Here is a 20,860-nt window from a genome sequence, read left to right as displayed (position 1 = left end):
CTGGAGGAAGAAATGGCAACTCACTCCAATATTCTTGCCTGGGAAATCCCATGAACAATGGAGCCTGGCAGGCTATAGTCCATGGGGACCCAAACGGTCAGACACAACTTAGCGACTGAACAACTTCAACTGGGATACACCAGTAGGCCTCACAGGGAACACCCACTACCCTGGAGAACTCATCTTGATCTGACCCCTAGCCTCACCCAAGATGCGGATGTTCCCACCAAGCAGAGCCATCTCTAAGATTTATAAAAACAAGATTCATAAAACTGAGCTATAAAACCCTGAAGCTAATAGACTAACTCTCGATGAGAAATAGACTGTCACCACAACAAAAATGCAGGAATCCATGCAGCCAGCCCTTTCCTCCCCTGATAGACAGACTCCCTTGATCTGTGAGGCCAAATAATGCTTAGAAGGCACAGAAGCTGAAAATGGGACTGGGAGAAATCAAATATTCAAAATCAGCAGACAGCAAGAGTCAACCACATCCCTCCTGGTTCTCAAAAGAGCAGCTTCACCGTTGCCAGTTCTTAGCAGGATGTCTCGGTACCATTCTGGGTTCTGACAATACAGGATGAATTATTGGCATCTAGTAATGTGTAGTTTTCAAACTGACAAATTAGAGGTTTTAAACAGCCTGATTAGACTAAGTAGCATCTTCAAGATCTAAAAGGATGTGGAAATGATAGTGGATGATACAGCAGCTGCAGAAAACTACACCCTGATTCTGAAGCTCTTTGTAGGTTCTCAGTAACCCTCTTGTTCAGTAAATAACTGTTCCTAGAAACCAGAGCAGGTGGGAAGGAAAGAAGGCAGGCTCTTAATCACTTGGCAGGAAGATTCACAGGGAATTGTAGTGGAGATACAGGCTTTAAACAGAATTAAGTCTAATGTGTAGGGACAACTTAGGAGAGGGGAGTGTGAGTATTGAAGATAAATAGGGAGGGTTATGTGCTGACATCAGGTGCAGAATGCCTGGGAACCAGAAGAAAAGGAAGGGAGAAGGTATGACGGTTATTACTGTTTACTAGGTACCAGTTGCTCCTACTATAAAAGACATCCACTGTGCCTGCCGGACATGAAGTCCTAATAAGAACACCCTAGAGACTTCCCTGGTGGTCCAGCAGTTAAGACTCCACACTCCCAATACAGAGGTCCTGGGTTTCATCCCTGGTTAGGGAATTAGATCCTACATACCACAACTAAGACCTGGAGCAACCAAATAAAAATAGATAACTATCTTTTAAAAAGAGCACCCTAATTTCCTGAGGACCACCTGTTTCCTGTGCACAGTCTGTAGCTTAAGAGGAATGGACTACCCACCAGAGCATATGACCCAGGTCAGGCCGACCAGCACCCAGTATCTCTTGGCTAATAACATTGACTGGATGATGGGGTTGTGTTTCACACAAAACCAGTGAGACTTTTCCTGTAGAGTTACCAAAGAAATAGGATGGGAATCTGTAAATCTACTAAACCCATGGGGAAAAAACCTACCTGAGAATGGCACCAAAATGGAATAAGCCTGAGAGCTGGAGAAAGTGTGACATCCAGTGACATCATTTGATCCCCGGGCTAAAGCCCAGAGCCAGCCAAACCCTGTACTTTCCAATATGAGACAAGCGATTCTCTTTTTTGTTTTTTAATTGGAGAAGGCAATGGCAACCCACTCCAGTACTCTTCCCTGGCAAATCCCATGGACGGAGGAGGCTGGTAGGCTGTAGTCCATGGGGTCGCTAGGAGTCGGACACGACTGAGCAACTTCACTTTCACTTTTCACTTTCATGCATTGGAGAAGGAGATGGCAACCCGCTCCAGTGTTCTTGCCTGGAGAATCTCAGGGACGGGGGAGCCTGGTGGGCTGCTGTCTCTGGGGTCACACAGAGTCAGACACGACTGAAGCGACTTAGCATCAGTAGCAGCAGCAGGCAAAAGCTAACAGAGTTTTGCCAAGAGAATGCACTGGTCATAGCAAACACTCTATTCCAACAACACAAGAAAAGACTCTACACATGGACATCACCAGATGGCCAACACCAAAATCAGATTGATTATATTCTTTGCAGCCAAAGATGGAGAAGCTCTACACAGTCAGCAAAAACAAGACCGGGAGCTGACTGTGGCTCAGATCATGAACTCCTTATTGCCAAATTTAAACTTAAATTGAAGAAAGTAGGGAAAACCACTAGACCATTCAGGTATGACCTAAATCAAATCCCTTATGATTATACAGTGGAAGTGAGAAATAGATTTAAGGGACTAGATTTGATAGAGTGCCTGATGAACTGTGGATGGAGGTTTGTGACATTGTACAGGAGACGGGGATCAAGACCAAGAAAAAGAAATGCAAAAAAGCAAAATGGCTGTCCGAGGAAGCCTTACAAATAGCTGTGAAAAGAAGAGAAGCCAAAAGCAAAGGAGAAAAGGAAAGATATACCCACTTGAATGCAGAGCTCCAAAGAATAGCAAAGAGAGATGAGAAAGCCTTCCTCAGTGATCAATGGAAAGAAATAGAGGAAAACAATAGAATGGGAAAGACTAGAGATCTCTTCAAGAAAATTAGAGATACCAAGGGAACATTTCATGCAAAGATGGGCTCAATAAAGGACAAAAATGGTATGGACCTAACAGAAGCAGAAGATATTAAGAAGAGGTGGCAAGAATACACAGAAGAACTGTACAAGAAAGATCTTCATGACCCAGATAATCATGATGGTGTGATCACTCACCTAGAACCAGACATCCTGGAATGTGAACTCAAGCGGGCCTTAGGAAGCATCACTATGAACAAAGCTACTGGAGGTGATAGAATTCCAGTTGAGCTATTTCAAATCCTAAAAGATCATGTTGTGAAAGTGCTGCACTCAACATGTCAGTAAATTTGGAAAACTCAGCAGTGGCCACAGGACTGGAAAAGGTCAGTTTTCATTCCAATCCCAAAGAAAGGCAGTGCCAAAGAATGCTCAAACTACCACACAGTTGTACTCACACAATTCTCCAAGCCAGGCTTCAGCAATACGTGAATCATGAACTTCCAGATGTTCAAGCTGGTGTTAGAAAAGGCAGAGGAACCAGAGATCAAATTGCCAACATCCACTGGATCATCGAAAAAGCAAGAGAGTTCCAGAAAAACATTGACTATGCCAAAGCCTTTGACTGTGTGGATCACAATAAACTGTGGAAAATTCTGAAAGAGATGGGAATACCAGACCACCTGACCTGACTCTTGAGAAACCTGTATGCAGGTCAGGAAGCAACAGTTAGAACTGGACATGAAACAACAGACTGGTTCCAAATAGGAAAAGGGATACATCAAGGCTGTACATTGTCACCTTGTTTATTTAACTTATATGCAGAGTACATCATGAGAAACACTGGGCTGGATGAAGCACAAGCTAGAATCAAGATTGCTGGGAGAAATATCAATAACCTCAGATATGCAGATGACACCACCCTTATGGCAGAAAGTGAAGAAGAACTAAAGAGCCTCTTGATGAAAGTAGAGAGTGAAAATGTTGGCTTAAAGCTCAACATTCAGAAAACGAAGATCATGGCATCCAGTCCCATCACTTCATGGGAAATAGATGGGGAAACAGTGGCTGACTTGATCCCACCTCTCTAGGTCATCACCGAGTTATCACAGAGAATCAAGCTGAGCTCCCTGTGCTATACAGCAGGTTCCCACTAGCTATCTATTAATATTTACACATGATAGCATATATATGTCGATGCTAGTTTCAGCACATGAGCTTAGTTGCTGCATGACATATGGAATCTTAGTTCCCATATGTCATGCCTCCATTGAAAGGTGGAGTCTTAACCACTGGACGACCAGAGAAGTCCCGATATAATGTTTTTTTAAAACACACACACACACACACAGAAGAAATAAAAAAAAAACAAAAACCACTGCATCAAATGAACAACCCCCAGATAGAAATACAGATGACTTCCTAGGAGTTGAGCAGAGTTCTAATCCAAAGCTGTTTAGCCTTCCTCACTTCCTCTAGTCTTTATGATATAACTGTAGCCCCACTCTTTTCCCTGCATTTCTACATGCCAACCCAGAGTAATAATAAATCAGGTCACATGGCTCATGCAATAAAACATACAGGACACTGGACACCAGAGATAAAATGGTGACCCAAATGACCTGTCCCCGTGGAGCCACAAATCTAGTGGGGACACATGTTAGAGCATCACAAATGTCAGAGTGTGATGATCCTGAGAAAGAGGATCAGGGAGGTAGGTGGGAGGCCCCTGAGATCTGAGGGAGGAGCAGAGGTGAGACAGAAGCACAGGAAGGGGACTTGACCACCTCTTCTTTCTGTGGGTCTGCCCTCCTCCTCCCCCTCCCCACCTCTCTTCCCCTCCCTGTGCCTCATCTCTTCCTCAGACCCCTTAAGGATCTTCTGTCAGGGCGCTTATCCCCCAGGCCATTTCTGCATTCTCTCTGCCCTAGGAGGGAATTCTTAAGTGTTCATTTTTATAGTATTAACAAAATACTTTTTGTAATGCTACTGGATTTCAATGAAAAGCATGCTCCCTAGGGTCTGAGCAGTTTTCCTAGTAAAATACTATCCTCTAAGCTTTTAATAAGAGTCTAGTGTGTAAAGACACAAGGCCAGGGACTTCTCTGGGAGCCCAATGGCTAAGACTGCAGCCTCAATGCAGGAGGCCCGGGTTCCATCCAACATGCCGTAACTAAGAGTTTACATGCTGCATCTAAGACCAGGTGCAGCCAAATAAATATTTTAAAAGACTGAAAACAGAGCTAAAAATATACTTTCTGTTTCTTTAAAAAATAAAGACACAAGGTCAGGGGTACCTAGTCTTTTCCTGGAAAACTTGCCCCTGGTGACTCTGAGGCCCAAAAGTCAACACAGGAAGAAGAATGAAAGGTCTGGAAGCTTCTGAAATATACAGGAATGTCAAAAAATGTGAACTCTGAGCACAGGGCCTGTTGTCCCTTATTTATCCTCAGATATTCCAAATGTTTCCCCTATTTACCCACAGAAAATAAAACTAGTGAACTGGATCACATGCTTTCATTTCAAACATATAGATATATTCCTTCTAAGCCTCCACTGAGGGTAGGAGGAGAACGAGGTGACAGAGAATGATATGTTTGGATGGCATGCATTGGAGCAAACTCCAGGAGACAGAGTGAAGGACAGGGAGGCCTGGCATGCTGCAGTCCATGGGGTTGCAAAGAGACACGACTGAGAGCCTGAACAACAAAATCCTCCAGATGATACCATTAACAAGAAAAGTGAACTCAAATTCAGTAAAGGGCGAGGGCTTAACACCATGGAGGAGCTCCAACTAGAATGAAGAATCAAGTTTTAAAATCACAAGTAGGACTTTTTATAGATTTTAACGCATGTATATTCATCAAGCTCAAAGATTCTCTCGCTGTCTTTCACAGTGACTGTAAAGAACAGTTAATGAAGTCATCGATAACCATTGTCATTACTAGTAACAGAATCAAAAGTGCACAGAAACACTATTTTTAAAAAGAAATTGATAGAAATAAAAATGAATGAGAAAAGATACACTCAGGGGAACTGGGTTAAATAGTTCCACTTGGTACACACAAATGGCCCAGTGGCCAGGGAGAACAAACCCCCTTCCTCCTCCCTAAAAGAAGGGCCTTGGGCTCCAGATCTGTTATATTTAGATTTCAATATGGTTGCTTTCTCTCTCTCCCATATTTTTCCTGTTATCTGAAAAATATCTCATAGAAGAGGATGGTGATGCCAGCCATGTCCTGGATTCAGTCTGCCTCATGCAGCCCTCCTGGTCTTTCTCTCTTTGCCCTCAGCCTTACAAGAAACAAAGAAAGCTGGTTATGGAACCTTCCCAGGTTCAAACAGTGACTCCCAGCCAGGGGTAGAAAATGGGTCCAAATGCCTTAATCTGTGCTGGGATGGAGATGAGAGGATAGAGTAACCAACACATCCCCAGAGAACCCACAGTTACAGAGGGGAGTGGGTCTAGTCCTCTGGTGGGTTGGGAGGGAAAAAATAGTTGCAAACCACTGGTTTAAGATTTGAAATAGCTCAGCTGGAATTCTGTTATCTCCACTAGCTTTGTTCATAGTGATGCTTCCTAAGGCCCACTTGACTTCACACTCCAGGATGTCTGGCACTAGGTGAGTGACCATACCATCATGGTTATCTGGGTCATTAAGACCTTCAGTTCTTCTTTTGCTTCTGTTAGGTCCTTGCCATTTAATATTATCGATGTACTTGAATTTTGAGCTTCTCCTGGGCAGGAGTAAAGTGGCTCATAATTCAGTTTCTACTATGTCAGGCATATGGGAGGCACTTGGTGAAAAACACTGGTGGAAAGAATGTACACTGAGCCTGGAGCCACCACACTAAAGGGAACTGATAAGATGGGCATTTTGAAAATCAAGCCCTGGGAACACCAGGGTAGAAACAGGAACCCTCCTGCAGGGCTCAGGGCTGCAGAACTAGGTGAGGAGCTGAGCCTGCCACTCAGGAAAGCTTGGGTCTCCATTCAGAGGGCAGAGTCATAGAGCGGGTGAAGAAGGAGCCCCTCCACATTGTGTCCATAAAAGTTGCCTGCTGAGGAAGCCTGGGCGGGGAGAGTCTGTGTTCTGTCACCTCTCCCAGAATGAGGATGGATCTGTCAGGGGAATGATCCAGAAGAGATGTGGGGAGATATGGGCCCCCATTCAGTTAGCCGAGCAGGACCTGTGAGTCTGAGAGCCAGTGGTTCTTGGCCCTCTCAGACCCCCTGCCTCGTCTTAAAACCAAGTATTTTCTAACACAACATTGCAAATCAACTATACTTCAATTAAAAAATAAATATTTTCATTTGCTCTTCTTGATTCTGAATTGAGATTCATAGACAATATGATTGTCTCTATAATCTTAACAATCAATATCATACCTTAACTATAACAAACGAGAAATGAAAAGCAACATATTATAAAATAATATGTATTCCTACATAAATATTCAGGAATGATTGCATTGGAAGACAAAATAGCTCCCGCAGACCTCCCAAATAACCCCTCGGGTTGATACTGCTCCACTGGAACCCCTGCTTTAGCCCAGGAGGAGCCCCCAAGTCTCTGAGCTCCCCGGCCAGTCAGCTGGCAGCCCTCACTTTCCAGTAACTCACCCTCTGGCTGCAAGAGAAGAAGCTGAAGGTGGGAACCAGACCGGCCCTTTCTTGCTCCACTGCTGTCTCATGGGGCATCTGTAGGGACCAACGCAGGAGGTGGAGGAGCGCCGTTGGTGCTGAGGCCTTCCAGAGTCCCCGTTACACATCAGTACCCCCCAACGCCATCCTCTGCCCACAGCTGCCAGCTTCCTGCCCAGTGATGCTACAGAAAAGGGAGCCCAAGAGGGTCAGCAGGAGGAGGAAGTTTCTGGCAGATGGACTTCACTTCCTCAAAAATCCCAGGCAGCACTGCTGGGTAAGTTCAGGTTTCTTTAGCTCTTTCACCTGGGCGCTCCGGATGCTTGTCTCTACTTTAGCGATGGTGTCTAACTGCACGGTAATGCCTCAGACCCCCCATGTTGCCTACAGGAATCCTCCAGCCTGCTCATTTAAAAGCCCAGAGATGAGACGAGGCTGCACAGTGAGAGCTCAGTGTGGCAGTATGGTGTAGGGGACAAAGTGGCCCTGGGTTCAAATCCTGACTGCAGTCTACCTAGCAGCAGTCTGAACCTGAGTAATTTAGGTTCTCTGCACTTCCAGTTCACTGGTGGTAAAATTAGGAGAAAAAAACCTACTTTGCTGAGTTATATTAAGCATTAAGCAGAATCAATTAAAAAAAAAAACACCCAGCCCAGAAACAAAATGGTTTCTCCTGCTCTCAATTATCAGGAAGGCAGCTGAGAGTGGCAAGAAAAATAGGGTTTATGGAGCCCCAGAGAACTAGCTTCAAGTCTAGATCCTTGACTGCAGACGGTACATCATCTAAGATGGAAATAATGACCGCTCGTTGGGAGAAGGAACATGCGTGCCCTGAGGAGCTCTACACTGGTCAGTCTCAGGGCCCCCATGAACCCTGTGGCATCACTGTCGCCTTCACTTCCTTGCTCTTGACTGAGAAGCATTCCAGGTCTTCCAGAGGAAAACTGGCTGGAGTGTTTACTATGCAGTCTGCTGTTCGGTCCACTTTCCCTGCGATCACTGCACTGTGATTACTGAGGGTAGGGGGACCACAGCCTTCCTCCTTGAAAGCGGTATCATGTGTACTAGGGAGATAATGCAGTCTCAGTTTAAACCAGGAGTTAAAATTGAGCAGGAGGAAAACTTCCCAGCAGAGGCATCTTATCTGTAGAACCCTAACCCCTCCAGAGCATTCTTTATGAGGCAGACAGTTATCTGCAAGGGTTTGGCCCGTTTGTGCCTGGAGATGGGAGAAGGGGGTCTGGTGACCTCAAATGCTCTTGGCAGGGCCAAGCACCCACGGGTCCTCCTGGGATGGAGGTTCAGGGATGCTAGGGAGGTTCCGCAGGGACATACCAGCTCCCCGGCTGCCCGGTACAGCGAGCTGAGTGGGTGGTACAGGAGATTGAGGCAGGTGGCTGTGTAGAGGTCGGCGTAGCGCATCAGCTGGCTGGAGAAGAGTGTCTGGAGGAGGCCGCACCAGAACAAGCTGCCCATCACCCTGTAGCACAGGTCCAGCTCCCGGCTGACTCTGGCAGAGGGGCAGCTCACTGATTCGAGATCCCATTCCCACCCAGGACCTGCATCACCCACAAGCAAGCCTATCTGCCAGGGTCAGGTCCAACTCTGCCCTCCCGGGAAGCAGTCCCCTAAGGACATTGAGGCCCTCGCCCACCACAGGGAAGGAGCTGCCACGGCGCTCAGCCAGCCCCGGCTTTGGGAGGTGGGGCAGCTCTCTCTGCTTGGCCCCAGGCCCCACTCCTTGCTTTCCTGCCTGGCCCTGGAGAGAGACCAGCCTGCTCTACACTCTCAGCATCACTTACTTTCTGGTAAGACCCACACACCCAGCCCTACTCCTGCCCCATCCCCCTAGCAGGCCCCCGCCTCATTACAGGCCCTGCTTTCAGAATCTAGAAAAGCATTCCATTCCCTCGTAGTTCAGTGGTTAAAAGTCTGCCTGCCAGTGCAGGGGACACGGGCTCCCTCCCTGTTCCAGGAAGGTCCCACATACCTCAGGGACAGCTAAGCTTGTGCATCACAACGACTGAGCCTGTGCTCCGCGGGCAAGAGAAGCCACCACAGTACGAAGCCCGCGTGCCACAATCAGATGAAGTCCATGCACAACAGTGAAGACACAGGTCAAAACAAATAAATAGTTCTTTTAAAAAAATAACGTGGTCCAATGTTACTCCCAGAGTGACCAAGGACATCCTTGTTACCCTCTCTGTGCCTCAGTTTCCCCATCTGTAAAATAAGGGTGACAATCCCTGTCCAGTCCCCCTCAAGGGGCTGTGGGAGGATTATATGGCATGAAAGCACTGAATTCCCTACAAGAGGTTCAGCCAAGATCCTGCACTATTGGTCCCCACTGGGCCTGGGAAGGTCGAGTGGCCTGAACCCCTGTGGGATTCTTCCACTTCTAGTGACTGGTCAGGAATGACACTAGGGAGCGTATCCTTTCCTTACCCAGACACACCAGTGCATCCACCCTAAATCCTGTCTTCTCAGACCCTTTGTCTGGCTGACCCCAGACTCGGGCCAGGAAGTTGGTCACATGAGGACCCAATCCAGGAGGCAGGTGGTTCTCAAGGTTAATGGTGGAGATGGAAGAACCTCAACCCTTCAAGAGCACACTGCTGTCATTCAGCACAAGGGCCAGCAGAGGGCATAGGCTGACAAGGCCCAGTGGCACTCCTGGAGACTGGGGGAGTCATAACTGGGCACTGGAGACCTGGGAAAGAGCTAATCCAGGCAGGCAACCTGGAGTCACACGCCTCACCCTCCGCCCCACCAGGCCCATCCCCTCCTCCTCAGCACCCTGCTCTTACCTGAATCTCCCTCTCGGTGGAGTTGATGAGTTGCAAGCCGTAACCACTGCCATCTGTATGCCTGGTGCAAAAATGGTCACTTGACCCAAGAGGAGAGGAGCTGGGGGCCCCGGAGTCTCCAGGTACAACCTCCCCAGATAGCATGGGGAGGGAGGCACTCTGCGGGCACGCAGTGGGGGTGCTGAGCTGGGTGTGCGCCCACATGTGAGAGGGTCAGTGGTTCAGGAGGAAGATCCTAGCGGTCAGTGTGAGCATCTCAAGGGGGTCAGAATCCAGTTTAGTAGAGAAGCCCAGTCTGAAACAGATCGTGATTTCCTGAGCAACCCGGCATGGACCCTGCTGCCAGGCGTGGACATGGACCACCACCCTCCATCCTGCTCCCCTCCCAGGGGAGGGGGTCACAGGTCAGGGCTCTCACTGGTACAGGTCTGCTAGATGCACATCCAGCCTCTTCAGCATCTCCATTCCCTCTGAAAAGCAAACAGGGGACAAGGGGCATGACAGCCCTGCCTACTTTGTCCTGGGGCTAGCTCAGCTAGTGAGGTCAGGGTGGAAAGATCACTGGAGTCTAACTCCACTCCCCTGCCCCGGGCCCAGCTGTGTGCATAACATCCTGGCCCCGCTCCTTACACTGAGGGAGACTCCGCCCAGGACAGAGCAGGGAGAGCCCTGTGGGACAGATGCCTTCAGGCTGTGTGATTTGGGGCAAGACACTTAACCTCTCTGGGTCTCTGTTTCCTCATGAATAAATAGATCCACTCTCATAAACCACAGAGCAGACAGTATGATCATGGTCAGTATTGACCCCACGTAGGAGAGAGGGGACGATGACCATGGTGCAGGCTTTAGCGTCACTGGCCAGCGCCCCCTGCTGGTCTGCCCCCTACAACTCATCCTTCTCTCGGCCCCAGATGCCCAGCTCCCGGGACAGCTCAGGAACCACCAGACAAGTCTGCTAGCCCTGCAGCTTCTTGGACTTGAGGATGTCCCCAAAGATGTGATCGCCGATGTACAGGATGTCCTTCCCCCGCACCCCGAGCAGCTCACATACCACGTCCGATGACCCTGCCAGACCAGGGGAGGACAGCTCCACTCACAGTCCTTCCTGTCCTAGCGAGAAGACTGGGGACAGGGGCTCCTAGTCCCGTCCTGGTGGGTAGGCCTGGGACGTGGGCTTCTAGTTGAAGGTGGGTTGCTAAGGAGGAATGGGAGGGAGGAAGGGGAAGGGGGAGCTGGTACCTCCAGAGTAGACAGCACAGTGCTGGTGGGGGCTGGGGTAGGTACCAACACAGAGCTTGCCCGTGCCCTGGAGGGGGCAGAGGGGTGCCCTGGTCAGAGACGGTGGGGGGTTGGGCCTGGCAGGGGTAGCTATGGGGTAAGGAGAGAAGGGGGACACAGAGGGCCCTGAATGAGTCCCCTCCCTGGATCCCTGCCTCCAGGGACAGAGAGCAGAGCAGCCACCACCAATGGCAGGTCAAGCCTGAAAGGCGGGCTCCCTCCCCACAGTGCAGTCCACGGGTCACGGAGGACAGGCCTCGACCCCTGCGTTACCGTGTTGACCTGTCTCAGCACTGTGGCCTCCACAAAGAAGTGGGGCTTCTGTGTGTCCACCACGATCAGATCAAAGTAGGACCTCCAGGGCCTGGCTGCAGCCTCAGCCTGCAGGCGGGAGGACGAGACGTGGCGGGGCACATGGCAAGGCACACGCCAACATGCGCTCAGCCTGAAAATCTGATTCAGGCTCTCAGCCAGGTCCTCACCCACAGCTGCCCCACCCACACCTGGCCGGGATGCCTGGCTCTGGACCGGTGAAAACTCACCAGCTCCCCCATCTCAGCCCTGGCCTCTCAGCCAGATGGGACATCCCGGGGCTCAGGAACCAGGGCCTCTGACCACCCAGCATCCCCAGCCACTCTGGCAGGAAGTGCTCAAAAGGTATTGGCAGAGGCCAGTGTTGGATGTCTAGTGGGCTGTGTCAGCCCCTGGAGTCCCTCATAACACAGAGTCAGAGACACAGGATGAGAACACTGGTTCCTCCCCCCCCCCCCACCCCCCAGCTGGAGCCCTGCTTACGCATTAGCCGGCCGGGTCCCCATAAGGTATGTCGCACTCCCCACCGCCAGGCCTGCCGAAGCCACTTCTCACCCTCTCCTTCACCCCCTTCTGCCCCATCCAGCCCCTCCCCAAATATCTAGTCACTTTTCCAAGGTCTCCCCAGCCCTCCAGGCTCCTCCCATAGCCTGGCTGAAGTCACCAGTCTCCCACCCACTGGGGAAGTTCCAGCACCCACTGGGGAGGTTTCAACGGGCCCACTCAAGTGAAACGATCCTTCCCATACCCTTGGTTCCTCCTGGAAGAGAGAGCTGGACATGGGAGGGACCTGCAGCAAGGTGGCCTGGCCTCCCTGCCCTAGACACAGCCTCCACCAGCCAGGCCCATGGCACTCACCTCACCAGCATCTAACAGGTAGGTCATGATGGCCTGGCAAGGAGTTAGGGCACCTAGCTGGGTCAGACCAGGGGCTGCCAAGGCCCTCAGCCCACAGGTCACACCGGGCACCAGGGCACACAGGGGCAAGACGGAGGGGAAATGGATAATTTCACAGAGACCCTAGGCCTCCCTGGTGGCTCAGGGGTAAAGAATCTGCCTGCAGTGCAGGAGAGGCAGGTTTGATCTCTGGGTCAGGAAGATCCCCTGGAGAAGGAAATGGCAACCCACTCCAGTGTTCTTGCCTGGGAAATCCCACGGACAGAGAAGCCTGGCTACAGTCCACGGGGTCGCAAAGAGTCAGACACGACTGAGTGACTAACAATTCACTGAGACCTTAAAAGTCCAAGAAACAGAACCCAAGATACCAACCAGGCAGTGAGGGTTTCACCCACACTGCTTTTCTACTCCCTCACTGTTTCTGCAGGGCCTCAGTTTCCCCAGAGCCAGAAAGGAAAGTTCTCTGGCCCAGAGGCTGAGCTCCACCCCTCCAACCACCTCCATTTACACACTCACATCTCTGTAGTTGTAGCTGCTGTTGGTGGCCAGGAACACTTTTCCCTCCTTCATCTTGTCCAGCAGGATGAGGATTCATGCCTGGGGCAGAGAGGGAAGCTACCTCCAGCAGTGGGGCCTCTCCGGAGCTGCCCTGGGAGCCTGTTCTCAGGTTTCAGCCCCATGGCTGGGCAGGGGCCCCCAGGTCAGGCAGGAAGGCAAGGAACAAGGCCAGGGTGCAGAGCTCTGTCTACATCTTGAAGAAGGAGCCAGAGAAAGGGGGAGCATCCCCACTGCCCTTGGGCAGGAGGGGACAAGGGGACAAGGGGGACAAGGCTTAGTCATGACCCTAGTCTAAGGCCACTCACATCCTTCTCCAGGTATTTCTCTAAGTCCTCCAAGCTCTTCTCCTTAAGACAGCCCTGCAGGAGGCAGCAGAGCTGTGAGTTCACATGCTCATGTGTGTATGTTTGTGTGTGCACACGGGCATGCGTGCACATGCCTACATCCAAGATGGAGGAACCCAGACCACCATTCTCAACCAGAAGCAGAGTGAAACCTCATGGGGTCTGAGGACCTGGGTGTGGCCTGGGGTCCTGGGACACTCACCGAAAGGTGGACATAATCCATGGCATCCATCACCTCTTGGAAGAGGCTTCGGAAGGACATGAAGAGGTTCCCGTGCTGATAGCCCGTGTCACAGCTGAGTCAAGCCAAGAGGGGGGCTGATAAGGGCCCCTGAGGTGACCACCACCCTGGAGCCCTACCGGCGGGACTCCTTCCAGCCACAGTGAGCAGGACACTGGGTCCATGTCCCAGCCCTCTTGGGAGGGGTGTCATCCTGCGCTGAGGGTCACCCCTTGGGGGTATCAGTTATAGAGTTGGGGGCTCCCACATCTAAGGCCTTCCCACTGAGTTCTTGTAGCCCTTGGAACCCCTCAGGAAGAGCCGCTGCCTCTTGCTGGGGCCCCCACTTCAGGGCTTGGCCCCTAAGGGGAGCAGTATGCTGCTGGGTCACCCAGGGCTGGGGGAGGGAAAGGGCACAGGACGCAGTTGATGTAGCGGGAGCAGCCAGAGAAGAGAGGTCGGTTTCTGGGGGTGGGGAGAGCGGTCAGTCTCTGGTCCAAGGATCCAGGCCAGAGCCGGAACTACCTCACCATCAGCCCTCAGCCTATCAGCCCTCACCAGGCAGGTTGAAGAGCGTGGTGAGGATGTGAAACCGCTGCAGAGCATCCCTCTGAATGAACTTGCTGGGGTAGAAGCTCCAGACCTCCGCCCTGGGGAGGGAGTGAGCCCTGTGCCCTGATGGCCCCTCCACAGCGCCCCCCAGTGGTCGGCCAGGGCCTGCCACTCCTTCGCGCCTCTCCCCATTCTCCTGTCCCTCTTTCTCCAGCTGGCATTGCCGAGCCCCTGCTGTGTGCTTGACTCACCTCCCAGCCCCACCGTCTTTCCTGTAGCGTCCTTGCCCCCGAGCCGGTGCCTTACTCCGAGAGGGAGGAGAAGCCGTGGGTGCCCAGCAGCACGTTTCCGTGGGCATCCACCTTCAGGAGGTTTCCGTAGAGCGCGTCGAACACCAGCCCCCTGGGTGAGGGCACAGAGGCTGTGAATGGGGTGCCTGGGCCGGGACTCGGCTCAGCATCCCGCCCCCCCTCCCCCGGGCCCTACTCACCTGGTGGGGAAGGTGGGATCGAAGGTGGAGCCCAGGATCTCGTGCGGGTACCCTATGCACACCAGGCGCTCCAGCAGCATCTCGAAGGCCAGTGTCTCGTAAGCCGGGGACTTGCAAGCTGCAGGCCGAGCAGACCCAGGCCCATTGGTGTCCATTCCCCAGCCGGCACCCCTGGCCACCAATTCCTCACTCCCCTACTCCCACCCCTCCCCCTCTCCGCTACCAGCCAGAGTGTAGTCCATGTCAAAGCCGAAGCAGCCAGTCTTCCCCATCGCCAGGCTGCGGTTGACAAAAATTCTGGAAAGGGGAGGGTGTCCCCAAACTCCAAGGGCCAGGGCTTCCCTGGGCCTGCGTGTGTCTGAGCACATGTGTGTATCTGAACACGTGTGCCAGTGTGTGCAGGGCTCCTCTCACCGTGGCAGTGTGCTGGGGGCATCCGCAAGAGCAAGGATGTGCCCTGGTCAGTGGGGGTGTCACTTTCCTGATCGAGGTCACTGTGTCCAAGCTCAGAGATGTTGCGTTTGTCCCAGGTGGGCAGCACAAAGCACCAGGTCTGGGGGTGGGGGAAGGGGGAGAGCCCCTCCCCCCACTGAGTGTACACAGTTTTCCATGTGGTCAGCCACTGCCCACCTACAGGAGGATGTTCCCTTTCAAGAGCAGGGGCTTGCCTGTGTTTTGAGTGTCATCATCTCTGTGTATTTGAAGGAGTCATCCCGGGGCTGCTGTGTTGTGTGGGGTATGTCAGGAAATGGGGTGTTTATCGTGATCCCCTCACCTCCCCTGTCCATCTCAGCACTGATGCCAGTCCGGCTCCAGGGCCTGAAGCTCCCCTCTCCCCTGTCCACACTGGCCATCACCACCAGGAGTGAGAAGGCAGTGGTTCCTTCTCCAGTCACCTGCCCACGATCAGTGGTGTCCAGCAGCTCCCCTCTCCCTCAAACTTTCAGACACCACTGCTGACCCTGCTGGCCCCACCCTGGGCCCCATCTCCTCCTCATTTGAGGGGGGAGCCAGCCAGGACAGTCTCTGGTGTCCCTTCTGTTCCTTAAGTGCATGTGCCTGGGTGCTCAGTTGTGTTCTACTCTTTGAGACTCCAGGGACTATAGCCCTCCAGGCTCCTCTCTCCATGGGCTTTCCCAAGCAAGAGTACTGGAGTGGGTTGCCATTTCCTCCTTCAGGGCATTTTCCCAACTCAGGGATCGAACCCACATCTCTTGTATCTTTTGCATTGGCAGACTAGTTCTTTACCAGCTGAGCCATCAGGAAAGCCCCTGTTTTTTAAGAGAGAAAGCAGTAATAAGGAAGAACAATTCATCTATATTATACTATCTTCACTTCTTGGATTTATGCATCCAAGGACCACAACGACCTAGAATGTAGCAGAGAACTCAGAGTGCAACAAACATGGGGTTGCAAAGGCAGGAGACTCATGTGCTTTAAAAATAAAAGACTGTCCCATGACAGAGGGTACCTGGAGAATTCCATGGACAGGGGGACCTGGCTTTTAAGAGCTTTGAGGTACTGTTCTGAGAATATATCTTTCTGTTCCTGAGTAATGTGGTCCACTGTTAGAACACTTAGAGTTTCTTTACCGTAGCTCCAGGTTACTGTGCTGAACTCTGCGAAATTTCCCTTAGAGTGTCATCTGAATATCAAGTTTGCTTGCCACATTTGTGGCTTCCTCAAACCGAAATTCATGATAAACTTCGATATTTTCCATCACTTCACTTACTGAATGCAGCATGACAGTCTAGCTATTGGCTGTGCAGAAGACATGACTGTGTCTACTGCCTCATCTTGAGTTACAAGAAAAACCTAGAAAATCTAAAAATATAAGTGTTTTGTGGTTTACCTAGGAATAATACACAAAATATTGCGGCTATTTTTAGTGAAGGAAATCAATTTTGCATATTAATTTCAACCTAAAGAGAATGTGAATTTTGTTTTTAAAAAAATTCTTAATAAATAAATAAAAGTGTCTAATAAAGAAAAAAAGCACTTAGGATTCTTGCTTTACAAACAATTCTAGCATGTTGGGTTATCAACCTTCCTAGAGCAAGGCCATTTAAAAAAGTAATTTCTGGAGACTTCCTTGGTGGCTCAGGGGTTAAAAATCCACCTTGAGATGCAGGTGACCTGGCCAGGGAACTAAGATCCCACATGCCATGGAGTAACTGAGCCCACTACTGAGTCATGCATTCTGGAGCCCGAGCACAAAGAAAGATCCTGCATGATGCAACTAAGATCCTGCCTGTCACTACCAAGACCCGACACAACCAAATAAATAAATATAAATTGTAAAAAGAAAAAAAGAATCACTAGAAGTGTGCCTAGTTGCTCAGTTGTGTCTGACTCTTTGCAACCCCATGGACCGTAGCCTGCCAGGTCCCCCGTCCATGGAATTCTCCAGGCAAAAATACTGGAGTGGGTTGCTACTTCCTTCTCCAGAGGATCTTCCTGACCCAGGGATCAAACCCACATCTCCTGTGTCTCCTGCCCTGCAGGTGGATTCTTTACCCGCTGAACTATCAGGGAAGCCCTAGAAGTGTACCAGGAGCTATAAGAAATGGCAGATGACTAGAATCTCAGAATCAGGAAAAAAAAAAGTACAAAAATGAGTACCCAAGAGCAGAGTAATTGTGGTCATTTAGTGCAGAGCTGTAAACAGGCCCTGTGCTCTGCTGTGCTTAGTCCCTCAGTCATGTCCGACTCTTTGCGACTCCATGAACTGTAGCTCGCCAGTCTCCACTGTCCATGGAGAATCCCCAGGTAAGAATACTGGAGTGGCTTACCATGCACATTTCCAAGGTATCTTCCCAACCCAGGGATCGAACCCAGGTATCCCGCCTTGCAGGTGGATTCTTTACCGTCTGAGCCACCAGGGAAACCCAAACAGGCCCTAAGGGTCCATAATTGCTGGTTTTGCAGCAAAGCACGATGATTTCCATTTAGAGTTTTGACCTGGATCATCCGGAAAGACTTAAAGGATATAGCATGTTCTCTTTTAAAAAGGAACACAAGTTTATGATACATTTGATAAAATGTTCTCTCCAAAATGGCCAAACTAAATGAAGTTAGGCACTGTTGAAGGGATAGAAATTATCTGGGGGGAAGAAAATATTTCAGTGAAATAGTCCCATCCTTGGTAATTGCAAATGAACAACGGTTAGATGGTGAGGCAAGAGTATGGAGGCTGCAGGAGGTACGTTAGCTCATTTTCACCCACCTCTGCCTAGAGCCCTCACCAAGACCCTGAACTTTTCAACAGCGTGGAAGACAAAGGCAGAGGGAATGTTTCAGAGGAGGAGGCTAAAGAGACATGCCAACTTACTGCAGTATCTACTCTCAGATATTCAATCAGGGAAGGGGATTTAACCCAAGGACATAATAAGGTCAACGAATAAGACTAGACGGCAGCTTAAAGCACTGGCTCAAGGTCAATTTCTAAAGTTGACACCACAAGAAAAATATTCTTGGAAAATACCAAAGTATTCAGGGTGAAGGTCATGACATGTGTAATTTACCTTCGGATTGTTTAGGGAAAAAATTATGCATGTACACATATGTGTGTGTGTGTGTCCATTTGTGTGTGTACGTACTGGCAGGGACAGATGATAAAACGATAAAACAAATGGAGTAAAATGTTAGCAATAGGGAAATCTTTTTTATTTTTGGTGGTGGGGGAGGCACACAGCTTGTGGAATTTGAGTTCCTGCACCAAGGATTAAACCTGGGGACTCAACAGTGGAAAATGTGGAGTCCTAACCACTGGGGACTTCCTGCTGGCTTAGCAGTAAAGAATCTGCCTGCAATCCAGGAAACGCAGGAGACTCAGATTCAATCCCTGGGTCAGTAAGATCCCCTGGAGAAGGAAATGGCTATCCACTCCAGTAAACTTGCCTGGAAAATTCCATAGACAGAGGAGCCTGGCAGCCTACAGTCCATGGGATCACAAAAAGTCAGACACGGCTGAAGTGACTAAACAACACCACCACCACCACTGGACTGCCAGGGAATTCCCAACAATAGGTAAATCTTGGCGAAAAGAATAAAGATGTTCTTTGATTTATGTTTTATTTTTACAACTTTTCATAAACTTTTGGAATTATTTCCAAATTTTAAATATATATTTTTTAATTAAGGAGGTCCAAGGTGCCCACATTACCACCTAGAATGGTCACTTCTGCTCCCACTTTCTTCTGAGCTCCCAGCTGGGCCCTTCCCATCCACCCAGAGGCAGCATAAAAATAGGACCATTCAGCCTGCAATCCTGTTGACTCTCACACCCAGGCTGTGCCTGTTTGGAAGGTGTCCAGGCCCAGCATGTGATGGCCTTGTTCCCCATGGCCACCTGACACTCAGAAAGGTGGCCAGATCTGGGTGCCCAGGGCGTGGGGTAGGTCAGTCACCACTCACACTTCACTTCCACCTTCAGCTGGAGGCATTATTCCAGATCACACAGTTGGTCCACTGCAGTACAGAGTTTGAGGGGCCTTTTGTTCCCCTTTTGTTTTTTGGAGAAGGAAATGGCAACCCACTCCAGTATTCTTGTCTGGAGAATCCCATGGACGGAGGAGCTTGGTGAGCTACAGTCCACAGGTTGCAAAGAGTCGGACACGACTGAGCGACTTCACTTTCACTTGTTCCCTTGAGTTTGGAGAAACCTTCTCAAAATCACCAAAAACTTCCCACAGACTCGGCTTCCTCACACAGGGGTGGCTGCTACATGGAGGGATCGAGATAGGAAGTGGAGCAATACATCAGGAAGGCCTTTTTTCTGTTTTAACAAGAAAGTAGGATTTATTGGTGAGTGTGATAAGAAGGGGACAGCGCCAAGGCTCTCCTGAGCACAAGGCCCACCATTTGCCCAGGGGCCACGACTAGGGATGTATTTGACCACATAGTCATCTGGGGTGAGCCACTTTACTGTCACCATGTTTTCAAATTCATCTACATCAAACTTAGTAAGTCCCGGGACTTCTCCAATGGTCCAGCGGCTAAGACTTGGCGCTCCCAAGACAGGGGACCTGGGTTCAATCCCTGGTCAGGGAACTGAGATCCCACATAACACAGCTAACAGTTCACATGCTACAACTAAAGATCTCGAATGCCACAACTAAGACCCGCCTGATGCAGGCAGGTTCTTTTCTTAATAAATAATAAACTCAGCAAACCCCCACTTCTGGGAGACATGGATCTTCTGGTGGCCAGGGAACTTGAATCTGGCCATGAATGGGCTCTCAGGGCTTCCCTGGTGGCTCAGCGGCAAAAAAATCTGCCTGCAAAGTAGAATCCACAGGAGACATAGGTTCGATCCCTGGCTGGGGAAGATCCCCTGGAGAAGAACATGGCAACCCACTGCAGTATTCTTGCCTAGAGAATCCCATGGACAGAGGATCCCGGCAGGCTACAGTCCATGGGGTCACAAAGATTTGGACACATCTGAGCAACTTAGCACACATCAGGGCCTCAATCACATGCTCCTTGCTCTGCAGCTTGGTGCAGATGGACATTATAATTTGGCCAGTGTGGACCCTGGTCACTGGGTCCTGAGGCTTTCCAAAGGCACCATGCATACCTGTCTGGAGTCTATCAGAGCCTAAGAGCACAGAACAGCATCTTGTTGATGCAGGTGATGTGAAGGGGTGGAGCCACACTTGGATGTGAAAGCTATCTTTGCCACAGCTTTTCATCATGTATGTGTTGGCACACACACAGGCAGCCTCTGGGGCCTCGGAGGACAGCTCCCTATCCTCATCAGACACTGTGTGCCCATAGAGTGGGAACTCATCCACTTTTGCCTTCTTCTACCCCAGGTCAAAGATGCGGATCTTGGCATCAGGGACATTTCAACAGAAGTGAGACTCTGGATTCAGCTTGTTTTCACGATACCAGTAACACCAGGCAGGGCAGAAGCTCGTGGCAACAGCAGGATCTTCAGTGGGAGTGCCAAAGGGAAAGAGCCATCAGGAAGACTTTTTTGTTTGTTTGTTTGCTTTTCTCGGCAGCACTATGCAGCACGTGGGATCTTAGTTCGCCGAGCAAGGATTGAACCTGCTCCCGCTACATTGAAGCATGTAATCTTAACCACTGAACCACCGGGGAAACCCCAGGAAGGTTTTTTGGTGTTTTTTTTTTTTAACAAAGGGGCATCCTGAATGAGATCTTCTGGAAATGTAGGATTTGCATTAGTTTAGAAGAAAAAGAGATTTCATGTAGC

At 50.2% G+C, this 20,860-nt stretch overlaps 1 protein-coding gene and 1 pseudogene across 1 annotated transcript; both read right to left on the bottom strand.

Annotated features, from left to right (window-relative positions):
• Positions 1-5,364: 5,364 nt before the first annotated feature.
• On the bottom strand, positions 5,365-15,008 carry NT5DC4 (5'-nucleotidase domain containing 4). Its single transcript, XM_040225685.1, is given in 17 exon segments — positions 5,365-5,831; positions 7,162-7,239; positions 9,990-10,050; positions 10,408-10,448; positions 10,709-10,712; positions 10,877-11,054; positions 11,229-11,295; positions 11,541-11,648; positions 12,438-12,470; positions 12,993-13,073; positions 13,340-13,393; positions 13,581-13,674; positions 13,829-14,063; positions 14,151-14,248; positions 14,457-14,552; positions 14,641-14,758; positions 14,864-15,008. Coding segments are annotated over 17 exon segments (1,530 nt in total). The 3' UTR covers positions 5,365-5,792.
• A 5,039-nt stretch (positions 15,009-20,047) lies between these two features.
• On the bottom strand, positions 20,048-20,594 carry LOC120851456 (annotated as a pseudogene).
• Between the last annotated feature and the right edge of the window lie 266 nt (positions 20,595-20,860).

This window comes from Oryx dammah, unplaced genomic scaffold (genome assembly GCF_014754425.2).
Source record: "Oryx dammah isolate SB20612 unplaced genomic scaffold, SCBI_Odam_1.1 HiC_scaffold_25, whole genome shotgun sequence".
Lineage (NCBI taxonomy): Eukaryota > Metazoa > Chordata > Mammalia > Artiodactyla > Bovidae > Oryx > Oryx dammah.
The sequence above is the reverse complement of the archived record's forward strand: the minus strand, read 5'-3'. Positions and strand labels throughout refer to the sequence as shown.